Source organism: Pinus tabuliformis, chromosome 2_1 (genome assembly GCF_031772625.1).
Source record: "Pinus tabuliformis cultivar Carrire ecotype Pingquan chromosome 2_1, CPIR1, whole genome shotgun sequence".
NCBI lineage: Eukaryota > Viridiplantae > Streptophyta > Pinopsida > Pinales > Pinaceae > Pinus > Pinus tabuliformis.
The window spans coordinates 597558570-597580758 of record NC_142299.1 but is presented as its reverse complement, the minus strand read 5'-3'; the positions used below and the strand labels follow the sequence as shown (position 1 = coordinate 597580758).

The window sequence follows — 22189 nt, the reverse complement described above, 5'->3', positions numbered from 1 at the left end:
GTGTAGTTCCCTTCTTATCAGATCCTTGCACCTCCTTGCACTCCATGGTAATTCTACTCTAATGGTCACCTTCCAAGTTCCAACACTTCCTTTCACATCATGACATAACCACCGATATACATTACAACAACCTCCAACATCTTTAGTGGGTTGCACATCTATTTCACATTTCTTCTCCATCTTACAAAGTGGTAGTGCCAAGGAGAGAGTATCAAGTTTAATCAAGGATTGCTCACTTAGTACCACTACTAAGTTGCCTTCGTGCAACTTGTCAAATCCCTTAATTTTGTTTCACAACTTCTCATAGGGCTTAACTTGCTTGTATACACTTCTAAGTGAGACTACAATCCCCCAACCTCTCCTCTGCAACCCTTGTTAGAGTCTTCTTAGACGTGCAATCATGCCTCACGCTGAATATAACACTAGCATCCCAAATGTGCATGCTCATTCCATCTTTTAATGCTTCGCTGAAACCACATTATGGCACTGCTTAAAATGAAATGTTTACATCTTAAGGCAATGTACCTACTTTGCTTATGACAATCTAAACTATGCAAGTGGCTAAGAGAGGACTATATTTTCCCAGGATGAAAATATAGGGTCTTACAACCCCATTCACACAATAATTTTAATATATTTCACCCGAAAAAAGATACATACCCTACTCCTTTCAAATTTATCATATAATTTTAAGAAATTAACACTTGTTATTAACTATTAAATAGACTTACTATATATTCTCCTTTGTTTGCACCCACCTTATATGTAAAAACATATAAATATTTTCAATACAACCAAATTAAAATCATATTTTTCCATTTAAAAATTATTAAATTGAAATTAAAAAAAATTACACCTAATAAACTTAAACAACAACCATAAAATTATATTATTATTATTATAAATATTTTATAACCTAACCAATAACCAAAAACATTATATAATTACTTCTTTAGTGATGTGAAAATAAAAAAAATGTATTTATTGTTTTAATAACACCTAATAAACTTAAACAACAACCATAAAATTACATTATTATAAATATTTTCCAACCTAACCAAGAACCAAAAACATTATATAGCTACTTAACTAGTGATGTGAAAATAAAAAAATGTATTTACTGTTTTTCACTATGAAATTAGCATTTTTGAAAAAGGTAAAGCTTTACTTTTCTTTACAAAACCCCTCCCAACCCAAACTTCGTTTACGTTCTAGAACAAGAAGGAGGATCTGTTCGCTTTTCGCAGGGCGGGAGCGAAAACGAGATTGCAGAGATTTGCGAATTAGGGTTCACCAGTAGCAGACACTCGAACCCCACGATCGGTTCTTCAGTCCATTGACGGCGCCAAGGCATGTTCCATTTTTAACTTCAATGGATTTCCACCCGCACATTCAGTCTTCCACACAGAGAGGAGTACACGCATTTCAGGTTTCTGGTTCAAAATCCAGTGTGTTTTTAGCAGCCACTCTTGTATGTTTAGGTTTTAATCTCTGTGCTGCAATCTGTTACTGTTTGCAGGGATGGCGCTGGCATTTGATGAGTACGGGAGGCCATTTATCATAATAAAGGAGCAGGAGCAGAAGACCCGAATCAGAGGCTTAGATGCTCAGAAGGCCAACATTGCGGCCGCCAGGTCCGTTGCGAGAATCCTCCGCACCTCACTCAGCCCCAAGGGAATGGACAAGATGCTCCAGAGCCCCGACGGCGATGTCACCATCAGTAAGCTTCTCTTCCATTTATTGAATCTCTATTTCTGGGTCGGTAAAACCCCTTAAAAATCTAAAATTCTGAAACTAAGTAGAATTTATTTTAAAAAACTTATGATTCGTAAGTAGCAGTTACTTTAAAAAATTTATAGGTTTTCCGAAAGGAGTGAAATAAGCAAATACTCTGCGATCTGCTTACTCTTCCTCACAAACTGTGAGGCCCGCCGAGCTAGATGCTCTACATACGACGTTGACTGCCTACGAAAGCTCCTGAATGGGTGAATGCATTGAGATGTCACTAACATTGAGAGATAGACACTTTCCAGGGATCTACTTGGCGTAGAGGTACTTTTGGCGGGCTTTTCACTAACCAAGAAACTTCGTTTACAAATTATTTTGCTCAAAATAACACCAATTGCTCGACAACAGAAGGCTCATAAAGAAATGGAAATAATAATTTTAAGAAGAATTTCGGAATAAAGAAATAAATTATATAAATGTCCACAAATGATGAAAGGACATTAGGTTAATGGGACTAAAACTATATATTGATGCTGGAGTGCTTAAAGGTATTCGCTGAAAAGGAGAGACTACAAATAAGATTTCAGATTTAACAGAATGACGAATGATAAAATAACAAAGGGGTGATTATATCAATTGTTTGTAGCCAATGTTGTTGAGCATCTGGCTGGTTCTGGTTACGTGTTAGTAGGTAACCAGTTTAAATCCCCCAGATTTAGGTGCACTAGTCTATGTCAACAGTTTTACGAAGAATGCCATTCACAAATATGGAGAAGCATCTCTTGGATTTCCTTATCAGATTTTCAAGGGTTATAATAATAGATAAACCTGATACAATGAAGACGAGCATCTGGCTGGTTTTGGTTACGTGTTAGTAGGTAACCAGTTTAAATCCCCCAGATTTAGGTGCACTAGTCTATGTCAACAGTTTTACGAAGAATGCCATTCACAAATATGGAGAAGCATCTCTTGGATTTCCTTATCAGATTTTCAAGGGTTATAATAATAGATAAACCTGATACAATGAAGACGAGACTAATAGCAGATGCCTAGAAAATAAATAAGTCCTAATTTATCTAAGTGTCAAAGGAGAGGTATGCAGGGCCATAAACCATGCTGGATTCTATCCTGGCAAACTTTATTGAAGCTCATCGGACTGCAAAGTTTGACGGGTTACGTGTGGAAGGGAGAACCCTGGTGATGGGTGTCTGTCTAGTGTCTACAAGATATAAGCTGAGAATTATAGCTTTTGTATGATAGCATACCTAGATGGCCTTGTGGATTATCTGGATGATCTCAACTGTGCTTGGTAAGGGTGCTTCTGAATCACTGATCGTCTATTATTTTTGCTCATGACTGGTGCATCTACCGGGTCATCGATGCTTCATCCAGCTGAAAAAAGGATGCAATCAATCTAGTGGATCTGGGTCTTGAGGACTCATGCATGTCCTGCTCTTAGAGTATTTGGTTCGCTTTACTTTGTTCTTGAATAATGAACTCTGCTTTCACTGTTGTGGGGAGATTCCGGTCTTAATGGATTTTTTGTTGTCATTTCAAAATTTGTAGTGGAGATAGTGGATAAAAGCCATGCACTGCAACAATGCTCCCAGCCAGATAATTTCATTAAATTTTGGAATCTAATAAGAAAAATCGAAATCGAGTAATAGTTTGTGTGGGAAGCAAAGAAAGTGAGAAAAAAAATCTCTTAGCTTTGAACTTCATTTATGTGTACTTTGTATAACGACTACTTGGTTAACTTAGTAGGTCAGTCTTTATTATCTAAAATATGCATATTGAAGATTGGATATCACGGCAGTTTCTCCCTCTCATCTCCATTGTCAACATGGTCGTCAGTGAGCATCTCTACATGAACAGAGGATCTATTTGTCCTTTTAATGTTAACAAATTTATAGTTAATTATATAATAAATATTTTGATGTACATGTACATGAGGACTGATTGGCGCCGTGAGCAAATCCAGGCAAGGGTAGGGGGTTCAAGAATTTTAAGGAAGGTTGCCTCTTGTTCATAATTGTTGTGACAATTTTTCTGATTACTGGAGGTTCAAGAATTTCAAGGAAGGTTGCCTCTTGTTCATAATTGTTGTGACAATTTATCTGAATACCTTGACCTCCCTGATTTCAACATACGTGTAACTAGGAATGGCTATAAACCATAGTAGCAAAATTTGAATCCGAATATGTATTCAAATACAACTCAGTATGGAAAATACCTAATAAAGAAATCCAGCATGGTTCCAATATGGAAATCTATATTTCTCAGTATGAAAATAAGCGTTTTGTTCCATATTTTAGAAGAATTTCATCCTCAGAACACACTAAAACCAGAAAAAGCAATTTATTCTTTGAAAATTTTGCAATGTAGTTTATTTTTAAGTGTTTTCTTACTGTTATTTTTATTTTTTTGAGGTTTTTGCTCTGTTTTTTTGGGGCTTATATGTTGATGGGTATCAAAGACATTATAAGGTAAGTGAAATGTTTTGTATCTGCATTGCAGTGAAAACATACTGAATTTTGTATTGTTGCCGAATTTCCATATAATAAAGAGCAATATGACCAAATCTTGCTACTATGCTATAAACTAGATTTCCAGCATTGAAATCCCCTTGTGTATTCAGCTATGGGTCCTGTGGGTCATCTCGACTCCCTCCATGATAGTCCTTAGAACATATTCAGGTTTGTATTTGTTCAATAGAAATGTAGGGAAACAAATATTCCTTTCAAAGGTGTAAGCATTGAAATCCCCTTGTGTATTCAGCTATGGGTCCTGTGGGTCATCTCGACTCCCTCCATGATAGTCCTTAGAACATATTCAGGTTTGTATTTGTTCAATAGAAATGTAGGGAAACAAATATTCCTTTCAAAGGTGTAAGACTCTGTCACCAAGCAATATCTAATGTGCCTAAACATGGTTCTATCAACCCTATGGTTGTCTTGTGGTATTTTTTCTTGCTTCTCTGTTCTACACTACTTGGACACTCCATAACATTTTTCTACATTTTAATCATGCTAATTATAGAATGATTGTTAATTTTAGATAACAATGGTATGTTCTTATGCTTTAGAGCAATTTACGTCAATTTTCCTTATTAGCCCAATATAAATTTCCAGAAGCAATCACATAAATATTGAGAGTATTTGCAGATAGAACATAAACAATAAGAATAAGACCATTCAAGACAAGAGGGCACAATATTTGGCGGATGCTAGAGAAAAACCCCAATGTGGGGAAAACCCTTTGATCAAATCTTCTTATTATTCTTCAAAAGTTCAGCACAGAGAGAGAGAGAGAGAGTACATCATACAAAATTACTTGCCCAATCACTGTCAAAAGAGTCCAGCCAAACAACAGTTAACAAGATGTTGTAACCAAAAAGTTAATGCTAGTCAAACCAACAAAAATCTCCTCCAAATGAGCTCAGCCAAACCCAGTCAATTCGGCCTCATAATAAGATCTTCATCTTCCAAATTTAGTTGAGATTTAATTTCTACACAACTCAGCTTCGTAGCTTCATTGAACAGCAATAGAAGAGCTGCTTGGTATGTTGTTACTGCCAAATCTATTACCGATGGCTCTTGGCTCTACACAGTTCATATGGCTCACGATGTATAAGACTTTGTTCCTCTGCATTATGTATAACATTAACACACAGGTCGACTGACACGTTCCTCTACAACAAAGTCAGTTTGACTGAATGGCATCAATCTGCATTGCTTCTCTGCGACATATTTTGGCATTGATGCATAGTTAATATGGAATCGATACTCCATATATATGTAATCTAACCAATAGCGTCAAAATGGCATCATCTTATATGACCATGGAAATAACTCCTAATGAAGACTGTAATCTTACAGAGACCAGCATAAATAAACATGTTGAGTTTAAGATACATAAGGCACCGTTGAGTATTTTTTAAGTGACAAGACACCATTGTTGAGAATTCGATGTTTATATGTAATCTAACCAATAGCATCAAATGGCATCATCTTATATGACCATGGAAAGAACCCCTAATGAAGACTGTAATCTTACAAAGACCAGCATAAATAAACTTGTTGAATTTAAGATCCACAAGGCACTATTGAGTTTTTTTTTTAAGTTACAAGACACCATTGTCGACAATTCGTTGTTTAGATTCAAGTCTAGGGCATATAGTTGGCATAGTAAGAAAAGATATGTTGCTCCCTCAGAACTCACTGATACTTCTCACTGGCACTAGCTAGTAAGGTGACTATCAAGAAGTGAAAGGAACAAATCTCTATGATACCAAAGATCATCTGACTTCACTTCTAAGGAATGTCAGACTTTTGTTGTGTCTTCAATCTCCATAATAAGTCCAGGAGTATCCACCGATCTTCATTCTCTGAAGCATTGATCTATCTCATTGGTATAATTTCCTTTGCCTATCTTCAATATCATAATCAAGGAAGAGCATATGCATGGGCAGATTGTTCTGGCAGTCAGTGATATTGTTGACATCCACTGTCAATACTATTAGCATTTCAAAATCAAAACTATCTTCTACACTTGGGGTTTCAGACGAAGCAGGGTTTCAAATCATAACCAGTCTGAAAAACCATTGGAGTTGGGGGCTCTTTGACTAGGTTCTGAAAGTGCATGCTATTTGTAAGATTGGTGTAATGAAAGGAAGGGTAAAGAGGGTATAGCCAAAGTAATTGATAGGTTTCTGGTGGACACCAAAATTAGGCTATACCTACCTTCAGTGACAATGGAATTCACAACCACCAAACCCAAATTTTATATTTTTTAGGCACTAGCTGGAGTAGTGGATAAAACCACCACTCCTTTAGATCCAAATAATTTTAACTTCTATATCGATCCATCGCCACTTTATGTTATTTCCTTGTAGACGAAGGGATGGAAATCCCTGTCTGAAACATAAAACAAAATTTAACGAACAATAGCATGAGTCGAGCAGTGTTCTCTCCTCTGATGAGTTGTGGCACAAAAACTGTGCATTATCTAAGTCCCTCCTCTTTAAGGTAGAACTGGGTGACTGATTAGCTGACCTCCTGGTTAGCTGACCTCGTTGGTAAGTACAACAGAGAAAGTTACACTCAACACTCTATGGTTTGTTTTTTAATCGCATTTTCTATGCCTCAATTCAGAGAGTTATGGTGGATTCTCACCACTTTTTTGGTATGTTAGTTTGTTAGATGCCATGTATGGAGAAGTATTACTTAAATGCACTGTTATGCACTCTGGAAATTTTTAATTGGCCCCATGGAAGCAACCAGTCAGGTACCTTAATTTATGTGGCACTTTACTTCAAGCAATTAAAATACATAGTCATATTTGGTCAGGTTTAGTGATGACAGATTACATGGACTAAATTCTATGCTGAAATGAAGTATTTCATGGTAAAACTAGGAGTTACTTGTTGAAAATCTGAAATGCCTAGCATCTGATCAGATAATTTTATTAATGTCCAATGAATGAGCATAAATGGATAAATGGGATTGAAGAATATAACCAGTACATGTACAATGTGGGAGTGCAAATGCAACTCCTAGAAAATGCCAAAGCTAAAACTAGGATAAAATAAAGTAAAGGATACAATAATAAATTAATAATAAGACAGCCTCATAAACATGTATATAACAGATCATGTAGAAGGCTAAGTGAATAAGTCCAGGGCACCTGGCGGTTAATGATGTCAAGAATGTCCGAGTCTGATAGCTGACGGTGAGGTGGGTAGACAGTGGTGCTGGCTCGCTATTGGAGTCCTCTGTATCCAACGAGGAGTCTGGCTTCATGATTCTGGGGGAGTGTAGGAGCGAGGGATACTCCCAACATCCAAGGCCAAAGGAAAGTAGCTCTGTATAAGTCTCTGGCTGCTCCGCTGGGGCTGGGGAGGAACCTGTCTGGAACCGTCTGGTACTAAACTCTTTGATGTGCTGGAAGTGAGTGAACTAATGTGCTATTTGGCACCTTCGCAAGGGTCTCGAGGGTACCGGTTGGCCTCCCAGAGGAGGGGGTTAAGGGGAGTCCCGAGGTCTCACTGCTCTACTATCTGAAGTGCCTTGGGACTCAGCTCGTTGTTTGTCGCTCTGATAAATTGGATCAACCTGAAAGTATGATGTGATTGTCCAGATCGTCCTCGAGTGAGGCAGTGTATGTAAGATCTGAGATCTGTGTCTAAATATCTCCCTTATGAATGCAAATGGATTTGGATAAGTTTCCAAAGTGTTCCATGATGTGGTGAACTTGTTTGATTATTAATGTTTTAGGAAAGTGGGTATGCTCGTGTCTGGCCAAACATACAGAATTACAAGGCCTGAAAATTCACATAAAATATTTTAACAATGTGAATTTTTCCATCTTGCGGTGGACTATAAGGTCATTGAGTCAGGGATAATTATATCGTTTTTAAAACTTCTCCTGCAACATATTGGATGCACAACATATGTTTGGCAGGATATGGACTATAAGTGGTTGACATTTGTTTTAACAAGAAAAATCTCTTTGTAAGGCAAGAAGTATTGGTGAATTCTGGCCTTGTGAGAACCAGACAGTTTCTACAATGTCTTGGGATGCGTCATGCACACCCACATTGTTTATTGATCGGTATTGCTAATCTTCAATGTTAAATATTTTGCATCTTATAAGCTCTCTTGAACAACTATTGAAGTACTGGGAATTCTAATCTTGGATGGTGAATACATGCCAGAGGCTGTGGGGATACACACCAAGGTAGTGATACTCAGGCTCGGCTAAAACTCGGCCAGCCTGGGACACAGGTAAACTCGGGGACTTGGAAAAACTCGGTTCTATACTCAGGGAAACTCAGCAACTAGAAAACAAACACAAAATACAGGAAATTTTGTGCAGAACAAATCACAATGAGATTTCCATCTGTAAAATCTATAAAATAAGAATATATCCATCAATTAGTCATCAAATATGATGGTATAAAATTTGTCCCAAAACTGAAATAGAAATCAAAATTTCAAATAGTTTGCAATCCATCAAATAATATCAAGTTCAACAATCAGCCACTGTTCAAATAAACACTCTCTGATTCTGTTATCAAATTGGCTGGTGCAGAGGCTGGTTCTGCAATATGCTTAGATGGGGGTTTCATCCCTAACTGGGCTTTGTTCTAAGCAGGTGGTGTGTCTTGTTACCAAGGTCTACCTTTGTTCCAAGTCTTGGCATCACTGCATTCAGAGCAAAAGGTTATGAAGAATGGGTCATCACAGAATTCTGTCTTGAAATGCTGGAATTCTGATAACAGTTCAGTCTGGTGACTTCTGTATGGAATGTGAAATGCTATTTTCTTCATATGATGTCTGATGAGGTTGGAACCTCTCCCAATCATCCTGGAACTATTAATTATAATATAAAAATTAAGTAAAAGGGTAAAATGGGAAGTATAAAGGAAAATTGAAACTTTTATTTAAGAATTTTATATGATTATTTGTTTGCCTGATATGAAATTCTTCTGCAAGAGACCTTTGCTTGCTTAAGATGAATCACTGACCCCTCAGTTGCTTGGGTCAAGCTCACTAATGAAGTGATCCATTTATTTGGATATCTCATTGTTGTCTGCTGTGACCTCTCTTTTTTCTCATTTTCTCCTATTTTTTAAATTCCCAGTACTTTCTATGGATTGGAAGGCACCCCTCTTAGCTTTGCCACTGCTGCTTGGCCTTGTGCCACTTTACCTGCAAGGCCATTTAGTTGCGTTGTTACAATCTCAATTTATGGATATTTTTCAAGTAGAGTGATCTTTCCTTTTTCACTGACATCTATGAATCTTAGATTGAAATTGCTTGTAAACTATCTGGTCCAACCTACTATAGATGTGCATTGTTTGAGCAACCAGCTCATGGTTTGATGATGTGGCCATAATGATGTCTAAAGTGGCAATATTAAGGTGTCCTGGCTTTTTTACCTACTAGCAGCTGGTTCCAAAACTAGGTGAAAGTTCTGTCTGTTCATATGAGAGTTGGACTGTATTTTTTGTGTATAATTGAAAACATTTTTGCTTGGATAATTACTTTCTAGGAGTTATTCCTGTTGCTATCATAATCCTCAAGGAGGGCTTATGTGTGTCAAGCAAAACAGAAATACTATTTCCTAATGAATGTGGATAAGATATAATGTCCAACAAATGACCATAAATTGGTCAATAGGACTGCTAGGTACAATAGTGTAAGACACAGTGGAGCGCAAAATCTGGTCTTAGAAAATCATGATATAATCAAAACTAGCAAGGCTAAAGCCTAAGAGATGGAGCAGGGAACCAAAGCAATAGTGCAGGTATGGGCAAGTACTGCAAAGAGATGAAAAAAACCAACGCTTCTAGAGGGGATGGCTCGCCTAGAGGTCGACTGACTTCCCCTGATGTTATCTCTCTTAACATCTGAGGCCGTAGGGAAGAGAGACTTCGGATAAATGACTGGTTAGAGAATTTGGAAGAACAGGAAGATCTAGCTGCGTAGAGACGCACTCTCCAGCCCAGTATGGAAGAGATGTCCTGTCCTGTTATGTTATATAAACATTTTGATTTGGTTAAATTACACAAATAAAAATAAAGATAAAATAAAAAAATAATAATTATAATTATTAATTAAAACATTTTGACTCCGTTAAATTACGTTAAAAAAATTAATAAAATTAATGAAATAAAATAAAATAAATAATCTACCATGCGTCGAGAGGGATCAAATCTTTTTTCACTCTAAAAGAAATTTGCACCACAGATTTGATCCCTCTTGGCACTTGGTAGATCTGGAGTTAAGATGGATCTAGGCTAGTTTAATTATTAATTAGATCCATCTTAACTCCAGATCTACCAAGCGCCAAGAGGGATCAAATCTGAGGTGCAAATTTCTTTTAGAGTGAAAAGAGATTTGATCCCTCTCGGCGCACGGTAGATCCGGACTTAAGATGGATATAGGCTGGTTTGAGATTATGTCTTGTTGCTGGGGTGGTGCAACCTGTGGCCAAGATCTGGAGGAGGCATCTTGATTACTTGTGTAGTATGATATGTCCTTGGATATGATGTGACTGGTCAAAGAAGCTGGAAGAACATGAAGATCTGGTTTGAGATATGTCTTGTTGCTAGGCTGAATTCTGGAGGAGCTATCCTAATTATTCGTGTAGCATGAGCTGTCTGGAGATCTGATGTGAGATGTTTTGTAACATCCTGTTGGTCAAGCGCAGAGGGCCTCCTGGTGTCTCACAGATCTGATAGTTGATGTAGTGCTGCTGCCTGTCTCTTGGTACCACTGTATACTGGAAGCACTAGAAAGAAAGCTGTAATTGGCCAGATGGTGTCCAATCTGGGCTTTGGTGGGCAAGATCTTAGAGGCTTAGTGATGTGCAAGAGATGTTTTCAAAATGAAAACTCCCAGGGAATGACCAGGAGTCTCCTTGGATCTCCCATTCATTAATGGCAGGCTTCGTCAAGCATCCAGGAAACATAAGAACTATTAAAGGGACAACTTCTGAAATCCTGCTGGAAACTGTTTTTAAATGTTAGTCAGCTTGTGTACACTGTACATACGTTTGATGTATAAAATTTACGAAGTCTTATAAGCTTTGGCATTTTCTAGGAGTTGCATTTGCACTCCCACATTGTACATGTACTGGTTATATTCTTCAATCCCATTTATCCATTTATGCTCATTCATTGGACATTAATAAAATTATCTGATCAGATGCTAGGCATTTCAGATTTTCAACAAGTAACTCCTAGTTTTACCATGAAATACTTCATTTCAGCATAGAATTTAGTCCATGTAATCTGTCATCACTAAACCCGACCAAATATGACTATGTATTTTAATTGCTTGAAGTAAAGTGCCACATAAATTAAGGTACCTGACTGGTTGCTTCCATGGGGCCAATTAAAAATTTCCAGAGTGCATAACAGTGCATTTAAGTAATACTTCTCCATACATGGCATCTAACAAACTAACATACCAAAAAAGTGGTGAGAATCCACCATAACTCTCTGAATTGAGGCATAGAAAATGCGATTAAAAAACAAACCATAGAGTGTTGAGTGTAACTTTCTCTGTTGTACTTACCAACGAGGTCAGCTAATGGGTGTCCCTCCATGAGGTCTTACATTTGTGCATTGTTAATGCCAGTAAATGCACACTAGGTTTTGTTCTCTACGTTATATCATTATAAATTAATGAACTATAAGTTCTATGATTTCATGAGTATCAATTTTGATGTTGATGGATTGCCATCACAGGTTTGCAAGACAGAAAGAACAACAATGTGTGGAGCTTTAACAACAGCTGGGCTTAAAGCCACTTCCGTTCTCAAGGAGCTTGGCAATCGCTGGGAGCATTACTCTGTCATAACTCTGGTTGACTGCAGAAGCCTCGTTGGCAGCAGCCTATCTGATCATAGTGTTGGTAAGGTTTTGCCAATTCCATATTTGCACATTGCTTTATTTTATTTTGAATTACCACTGCTACTTCAAAGTTTTGTCTAGTTTTCACAGTATGTTTTTGTATTTATTTACAGTTATCAGGTTTCTGTAGGTTTAATTTATTTATGGCATGATTTCTTGCACTCTATGAACTCGGTTTTTCTAGTGTGAGCAGTCATGTTGTTCATGGTATATATGTTGTACAGATACACTTGTATTCAGTAAGAAAGCAATTGTGTGTGGTTCTATCAGCTACAAACAGTATTAGTATATCTCAATTTGTATACCCTTTATTTTTTTATTAATTTTCTTCTGATCAGTTGTGTGAATATTTGTATTGCTTCCCTTGACCCTTATTTTGGTTTCTTGTGGGCACGAAGGTTTCTACCATTCTGCTATTATGAATACCCATCATATCAATGAAACAGGGGACTTTTGGGAGCTGGCCAGACAATGCTCAAATGCACTTGATACATCTATGAGGAATCGAAAACATTTCATAGACATGAGTGATGTCAACTTCCTTATGTGCCAAGCAATTCAACATCCTTATTTAACTCCATCATCTTCACTTCGCACTTCACTTATTGTTGTATTTGAAGGTCCCATGGTGGACGAAATGGATGAATTGAAAAGGGCAATAGGTTTAGAGGATTATATGGGATGCTCTTCTATTCATGGAGTAGGACCTTCTCTTGCAGTTTTTGATATAGTCAGAAATGGAGCTTTGGATTGTGCATGTGTATATCCCGCATCTTTGCATTCCAGAAAACAAATGCAAACTTTAATTAACTGTATGAAGAGTATCCTCATTGGTGCTGCTAAGCTCTGAGAGAAAGTGTCAGGTGCAGACCTTGACAGAAACCTGACTGTGCAAATGGGATAAAGGATATCATCTAGGAAAATATTATGTAGCCATTGTTTTCGTTCATGCAAAGCAGTGTTCTTTTGTAGCACAGACTTTTATCATTAAATACTACCATATGATAAACAACGATCTTATCTATCAATTTGCAAGTATTGTTTATATTTTTCCCTCGTATCTTTTCAGAGTGAGAATCCCAATTTCAATTTATTGAAAATAAAAATACACAAGTGTGGCCAAGCTCGGAATCCTATTGAGACAATAAGATGCAAGAGAATACACTGAGTCCTTATGTCCTTGGAGCACCTACTAAATGAGAAAATAAAAAAAAAATCACCTAGTTAATTCAAGGAAAATGATATAGCCTAAATCCAAAGAAATGCAGAGGTTCCATCTTTCCATAGGCGCATAATAATATTGTATGCATAAGAGATAACATATACATAACACAAATTTTCTCTGCTTTCTTTTATCTGTTGTCACCCAGATGGCCCTGGTTAGTTTTGTAGTCAAAAGTGGTCAAATCTTGTAGTCAATGGCTACAGAATTATTTGATGTTGTTGTCTGACATAAGGTTGTTTGTCTGTGCTGTAGTTGATCTATAAACTGAAGTATAACTAGAGGTGTTCTAGTTTTCAGCGGATATTTTATAGTATCTGAGAATTCATATGTATAGCACAAAGAAGTTCAATGCAATTCTTCACTATTAAGAAATATGTTAATAGATAGTAACCTTGTTTTCCTATTAGTGAACAAACATTTACATTCAGTCGGTATACATATTACAGGATTTCAAAACAAAAGGCTCAGAGTCTTTATAGAAATTTCACATATGGAAATTTCATTATGGATTTCTAGTGGGAGTGATTACCTTGTTGGAGACCAGAACTTCAGATGCTACCGAATACAAAAAACACTCTGATTTTCTTTTTTGCCTGCCTTTCTCGAAACCTCATTCTGGATAATCCACTCATCGGAGGTATGAAAGTGAAGGACTTGAAATACCAACCTTCATCTCCCAGATGCTGGGAACTTGGGAGAGAATGCTGGATGGTTTCAAGATCTCACTTCTGTGGAATATGGTTTCAATATTTTCATGTTGATCCTGAGACCCCGGGTGAGCAATCTGTCATTAGCAGATCCTAGTCTTTAAGTAGTTAGTCCTGTTTGGACACTAGGAGATCCCTCTTTAGCTCCTTTTACTGCTTTCATGAACCCCACCCATCTACTCCTGAACCTGGACCACCTGTAACTCCTGCTACTGATCTTTAGTCAAATCCATGAAGGGAGCATGCCAGGAAAGCATTTTTATTGTTGATGGCATAACTGCTGCAGGTCCAATTAGAGAAAAATTGTTTGATATGGACAGCAACAGAAAACATGAGGGATTCATTGACCTTGCCAAAATTGAGGGAAACAATGGCCAGGAAGCTGGAGAGAACCAAAATTTCGAAGTTGGAGAAAATATACAGATTGTGGTGAGCAAGTAGGAACCTTCCCAACTGGATACTCCATTGAGGATCCATGAGGTTACGCCAGGATATAATATATCAACCTGTTTAAGCACCTTATTTGGCTTGGACTCTAGTATTCGATCCAAAAATTCATAACTTAGAAAAAGTTACAATATAGCCCCTTGTTTAAGTATGAATGAATCTCTTCTACAAGACACAAAGAAAAGTCGGCAATGAGAGCATTCATGTATTGAATTTTTCATTAAACATTATTTAGAATGTATTAATACTTATAAGTATCTTAAACATGTATTTGTGTGAAAATAAATTGAATTGGTTTATGTTTAAGGACAAGGCATCCAAGGCGAGGTTAACCAAGACAAAAGTCACTCATCGTAGTGGCCAGAAAGGTTTAAAAGCACTGATAACAACCTTTGTAAGTATATTAAACATGTGATATTTTTTTAATAAATTTTGTACTAGAAGAAAGTCATTGTTATCTAATTTCTCCCTATTTACTGATTGATAGGAACTAAAATATGGAAGACCTCCAAATCATTTGGAAAAGGAGGTGCTGCAGGAAAAGAGATGGGTTGAATTTGTTGTTTGGATGGACTCCATGGTATGTAATCTTAGTTGGATTTCCAATATACTTTTAAACCATATTTTCATTTTATTTTTTAGTACTATTAGATATTATATCTTACTTCATTTTATGGTTAACATTGTATAACAAAAACATGCGTTGTGTTATGTAATTAATACTAACATGTAATATTGATTTTTTTTGTCAGAATGCTATAGGTAATGATTGCCAAGACGATGATCCAAATTATGTTCAACATATATCAGGAGATGATGAGGATGAGGATGAGGATGATGGTGGTGAAGGAGGAGATGATGATGATAGTTGCGGTGTTGGTGATGATGTGGATCAGAGTAATGAGGATGGTCAAGATGATCATGAGGATGATCTTGGTGGTGGTAGCTAGGCATGCACATCCATTGTTTTTTATGAAGAAATTATTGTGTAGAATGACATTGTTATGTTTAGATGGGTGTTGTGAATTTACCCTATATCAATGAGACATTTTGATTTTGTAATCATACGATGAGTTTGATTTATGTATGTTGTTAATTTATCGTAGAATAACGATATTCATGAAATATTTTGATTTGTTAATCATATTTGAATTTTACTTGTTTTGATTGAAAATAACACTGATTTTATTAGTATTATGTTGCTATTTTATACATGTTTTGAAAGTTGTTAATGACACATTGTTATTTTTTTGGATGGATGTTGTCAATTTCTCTTAAATTTCTTTACAAATGATTTTGAATTGTGATATCTGCTTTAATGATATTTAGAAACTATCATATATTTCACTATGAATCTATAAAGGGGGTCATATATGTAAAGAAAAATATACTCTATATAAGAAGTCAAATGCGGATGTAACCATGGATGCAAAATTGAAAGTAAAATTGGATGTTAAACTAGGAATTAATACAAAATGCAGACAATTGACATACAAAGTGTTTTAAATTAGAACTGAAAAATTGTGCAATAGTTGACACAAAGAAGGGAACAAAACATGGCATACAAAAGGATATCAAATTGGGCAAAAACAAGGACACATAAATGGGCACCAAATTAGATGCAAAAAAAGGCAACAACTAGATGTAAAATAAGATGCAAAGTTGAGCGTTAAAAAGAAGAAAAAAACATTACAAATTAATATGCCAAATGATGATGCAAATAATGGTGTAAATTTGGGATGCAAACTTGGGTGCAAAAAAGGAAAAAAAAAAGATGTAAGAAAAGACATAAAACAAGATGCAAAATGGGGCTGAAAAAAGGTGAAACCAAAGATGCCATATTGGATGTAAAAAATGATTCCTAATCACATGCAAATTTAGGCTCGAACTTAGACACAAAATTATATGAAAATGTGGACACAAAATGAGGCAAAAAAAGATGCAAATTTGGATGGTGAAAACGATGTAAAACTAGACACCAAAAAAATGCAAAATTGGATGAAAAAGTCGGTGTAAATAATGGTGAAACATTGGACACAAGTAGACACAAAAAAATGGTGCAAAAAGGGGCATAAAATAGCTTAAAATTGGATGCAAAACTTGGTGCAAAAACAAATACAAAAGTAGACGTAAAAAATGGCTCTAAATTGAATGTACCATTAGACACAAAATAAGATGCAAAGGTGGACACAACACATGACTCAACATAAGATGCAAATATAAATGCAAATTTGGATGCTCAAAATGATGTAACATTAGATGCAAGAGATGATGTTAAAAATGATGCAAAATTGGATGAAACAAATGACGCAAAATATGGTGCAAAATGAGATGGGAAAAATGGAGACAAATCAAACATAAATGTGGATGTAAAAAATGGTCCAAAAAAAGATGCAAAAATGGGCACAAAAATGGATGCAAAATTTGGTGCTAAATCAAATTCAACACATGGTGCAAAGATAGGCACCAAAGCTGGTGCAAAAATAGAAGCAAAAACTAGTGTAAGACTAGATACAAAACCTGGCGTAAGACTAGATGCAAAAACTGACACAAAATGGATGCATAAAAAGACGCTAAATTGGATTCAAAATACAGTGTAAACTTGATGCAAATGATGGTGCAAAAATGGAAGCAAAGAATGACACAAAATAGGAAGCAAAAGAGAATGAAAAATAGATGCAAAAAATGACACAAAACTAGAAGCAAAACCTGTCATAAAATAAGATGCAAATCTTGGTTCAAAATTTGACGCAAAAAATGATGCATAGTTTGGTGTAAAAAATGATGCAAAATCTAGCATGAAAAAGGATGCAAAATCAGGTGCAAAAAAGGACGCTTTAAAAATTGTACAATAGAGCCAGATTTAGCGCCAGGTTGCTCATCACAATTACAAAAAAAATGCACTAAAATCTGGCGCTAAATCTGGCGCAAATCGCTGGTTTTGTTGTAGTGACATCTTCTTCTCATAAATAAGTTTGTATAAATACTTTCCTTTGATTGGACAACTTTCAAAAGTAATGGGTCTTCCTTCTTGCATTAAAATAACATCAATTCCATTTCGTGAAGAATTACTTTCCACAATAAAAGTATTTGTGAAGTCTGGTGTAGCTAAGACTGGTGCTTGGCACATTTCCTCTTTAAGGTGTTCAAATGCCTCCCTTGATTTTGGAGTCCAAGAAAATGCATCTTTCTTCAGTAATGATGTTAGAGGTGTCGCTATTCTACCATAATTCTTAACAAACTTGTGATAATACCCTATCAAACTAATAAATCCTCGAATATGATTTATGGTTGTGAGGATTTTCCATTCCTTAATGGATGTAATTTTGTTAGGATCTACCTTAAAACCCTCATGAGATATAATATGACCCAAATATTCCACCTCATGTACTCCAAAGAAACATTTTGAGTTTTTTTCATATAATTGTTTCTCTACCAATAGTTTGAGCACCCTGTCAGCATGATGAACACGATCCTTCCAAGACTTGTTGTAGATTAGTATATCATCAAAAGATACTAACAAAAATTTTCTAAGGATTGGTTTGAAAATGGAATTCATCAAACCTTAAAATGCGGAAGGTGCATTAGTAATGCCAAAAGGCATGACCAAAAAACCATAATAGCCCTCATGAGCTTTGAATGTTATTTTCAGAACATCTTCATTATTCATTACAATTTGATGATATCCTGAATGAAGATCCAAGTTGGTGAAGTAAATTTCTCCATGTAATTCATCCAACAATTCATAAATGACAACAATGAGAAATTTATCTATAATAGTGAGCTTGTTTATTTTCTTATAATCTACACACATACGCCATGATCCATTCTTCTTGTGCACCAATACTATGGGAGTAGAGAAAGAACTTTGACTAGGTTGAATTATACTAGTCTTTAGCATTTATAAAACCATACATTTAATTTAACTCTTTTGGGAATAAGGATCTCTATAAGGTATGATGTTTGGAAGAACATTTCCTGGAATCAAGTGAGTCACATGATCCTAATCTTGAATATGTGGGAGGCCTTTGGGAGTCTCAAATACCTTGGAATGATTTTCAAAGACCTTTTGGACATATCAAGAAATAGATGATTTCGATGATTGAACCCCTAGTGCGCATAATTGAGCAACTACACCCCATTGTTATTTCTTCATAAGCTTTGTCATGCCATTATAGATTATTATCTTTCCTGGTCTCCCTATGATACCCCTTAATTCAAATTCCTTTTATTCCCAAAAAAATTAAAGAAAAGTCCTTGAAAATTGAAAGTTATCATCCCCAAATATTGTAACCATTGGCCTCCTTGTACAACAAAAATACCACCCATTGGAATGGAAAGAATTAGACTATCCAAGACATATTCCCCCACCGTTATATTGATATTATGGAGATTTCCACAACAATTTATAATTCCTCCATTTACAACCATCACTTGACACTCTAGTGCTGGATATAGGAAGAAATTAAATTCCTTGGATATCTTAAAATGAGTAAGATATCTTATTATTACCTTTTTCTTCTTGATATATCATTCTATCTTGAGTGTTTGAGGAGTGGTAATTCTTGCCAATCCATTACAAGATATGGTCAGATCCATTTCTTCTTTCTCTGGGGTTGGTTCCTAGTGTACATCCTCCTCTTTCGATGTTTCTTGTTCCTTTTCTTCCTCCCCTTCACAATCTATGTAGAATAATTTCTTCTTAGCACACTCATGGCCTTTAGTGTATTTTCTATCACAACTATAACAAATCCCTTCTTCCCTTTTTTCCTCCAATTATTGTGGTGTCAATCTTGTAGGTTTTTGAAGACTAGGAGAAACACTTCCATCTTTATAGTTGTGAGAGGTATACTTCCTTGTTGCCATAATTTTGTTTTCAACTTTTCTTGCCACCCTAAATGACTTCTCCAATGAATCAAGTTCCCAAAGGTGAACCTCATGTTTCATTTTATCTTCTAAATTCCCTATGAAGAAATCAATCCTATGCTCCCCTGGAATATCACTTACCCTAATATTCAATTTTTGGAATTCTTCAATGTGCTCTGCCATTGAACCCTTTTTTTTAGATTTATCAATTGGTCAGAGAAGGTGTTGCTATTTTTATCTTCATAACGTGCTATCATTTCCTCCGTAAAAAGTGACTAGGTGACAAGTGGTTTACGAGAACAAAGCCATCTATACCATACAAATTGATTGGGTTATAAATATAAAGATGCAATACATACCTTTTATGAGGTTGCACATCATGTAGATCAAAATATTGCTCCATCTATAGTATCCAAGTTACTATACCCTTTCCACCAAACTTCCTCGTATCTATATTTGGAATGTGGTGGTTCTTAAACCCCACATTAGAGTATCTAAAATTGTAATTGATATTCCTTTTGTCTTCATGATGATTTTCATGGATTTCTTTGTCACCACTAGGATGACTTTCTTTTAGCAACTTTCCCAAACCTTCCTTCAACCCCTCTATCTTGACATTCATCATTGCTTCCATGCCTTATTTTAAACCATCATTCAAAACTCCCACGTCCCTTTTCATAAAATCTATCTTAGCTTCTGTTACTTTTTGTGAGAGAGAAACTTGTTTCACTTGGTCACGTAATTTTTTGATATACCATGTTGCATTTCTTCCTCTTCTTCATGCATCATAGTAGACTTTTTAGGTTGCTTACTAGGTGTTTCCATTTTGTTTCTTCGGGGCATCAATTAATGATATGTATGCTTCACTATTCCCTTTGAATCACTTTAAACTATTTTTCAAACAAAATTATGCAAATTTTAAAATATCCACACCTTTTTCTTGCTTGGTAAGAGCTCGATATTGAATGTGTTGTAGCTCTATAATTTTGGATCCCCAAGGTTTGAAATTTCGTCCTATGGTATCCATTTGAGTGCTCTTTCCAAACCCACAAGTCTAATCGAGATTGGGTTCTTCAAGAAAGAGTTATGCCCAACCTCCCACAATGACCTAATTATAGACTGGTTCCATATAGAGAAATTGTATGGAGTGCCACGTGTCACTCTTTCGACCTTTGCCCCTAAAAATGATACCCAAAAAACTACATTCCATGATATTTCTGTCACGTTTTATAAAATTTAAATATGATGCTCAGGGAGAAAGTTAGGACAATGTTCCTAAGGTCACCTGTTTGAGATGGAATTCTAGAGCCTATAAAAACCCTAACTTGCGTAGATCATATCTCCAAAAAAAAAGTGATACAAGATCTAAAATTCATACATGTGGTTCACCAAGATTTCAGCTCCACATGATTTCAATTTGAGCTTTTCAAGATTCGTAGAAAAAATGTTATAGAAAAAATTCCACGATGACCTGTTTGATGCAACAAAACACTAGAATGCAAAGATCTGATACAAAATGTTACACAACCAACTCACAAATAGATAGATCAACGACTTAAAAATTATCCTCTTCGAGGTGAAAACCTCATTTAAACTACATAAATGAAAAATTCTTGGATGACAAAAATGACAAGCCATCCTTTGTATATAGAGTGGTCTAAGGGGTCACAATATAATTAGAGCCTACATAAAAATAATAATGTAAGTGCACAACAAAAACAATATTGGGCTTCTATGGGGTACAAAAATAACAATATGGAGGCTACATGGGTAAAACAATAACAATAAGGGGATACAATAGTATTATAGGGACCTAATAGAGGCCAAATATTTTGGTTAAGATGAACAAAGAAGAAAGACCAACCCTACCTATTGTGGTATCTAAATTTTAAAACAAAGAGTAGTCATGACACTTGTTTGAGACTGAGGCCTGTTTTAAAAGCGTGCCTCAAAGATTATAATATGAAGATCGCCAAAACATACTTTAGTTGAATAATCCATATTTTTATTTTAGGAACCACAACCTATGATCATAGGAGTGAAAGAAAAGTCATCCTGTCAGCATCTAGCGTTGCCAGGACAAAGATGGGGTCAGAAGTAATCAAACTATTGGTTCTAACCATTTGGTGTGAGGTCCTTATTACAGCAATTGAACATATTGTTAATGAAAAGAAATCCAACGACTTGGAGAATATATGTAAGTCAAATTTTTCAATGCACGGGATGGGAATAGAGGGGTGAGCCAACAATCAGAGGTTGGTCCTCCAACCGCTTTCCATTCATTAGAAACCACACTTCACTAATGAGCCAAACTTTGGTAAGTGAGTTTCGTTGCGTAATTGAAAGTCTAGAGTGGGCAGTGAAGGAACTTGGAAAACAAAGAAGAACCTGACCCCCGAATTGCTTTGGGGAACTGTGCATGGACCATTCTAATTAAAATTCCATTTGAATTTCTTCAAGGTAGAAAAGGAGGTCCGAGAAAGGGATTTCTTGACCATGTAAGAGAGAAATGAAGACCTATGGGACTTTTGGGAAGAAATTGGTGTGGATGAGTGAATTATTAAACATTCTTGCAAGGACTCTAGTAAAGTAGAGAAGAATCAGAACTGAAGAAAATCTTAACCAATGAGAGAGGAGGCCACTAAGGGGGCCTGCTATCACAAACACATTGCATGATAATTAAAAATATGTAAGAGTATTGGATTTCTATGATTTTTTGAACATATGATAACCTACTTCTTCATATAAGACAATTCAAGTACCTCTAAAAAAGTTACTTTATTATTAAATTTA

The 22189-nt window shown here is 35.9% G+C and overlaps 1 protein-coding gene across 1 annotated transcript; it reads left to right on the top strand.

Moving 5' to 3' along the window:
- The first annotated feature begins 1610 nt into the window (after positions 1 to 1610).
- On the top strand, positions 1611 to 15565 carry LOC149201870 (uncharacterized). Its single transcript, XM_089403031.1, has 4 exons — positions 1611 to 1720; positions 14838 to 14924; positions 15018 to 15110; positions 15283 to 15565. Exons 1-4 carry the CDS (start codon positions 1709 to 1711, stop codon positions 15478 to 15480), a joined length of 390 nt encoding a protein of 129 aa, XP_089259157.1. The 5' UTR covers positions 1611 to 1708; the 3' UTR covers positions 15481 to 15565.
- The last annotated feature ends 6624 nt before the right edge of the window (positions 15566 to 22189 follow it).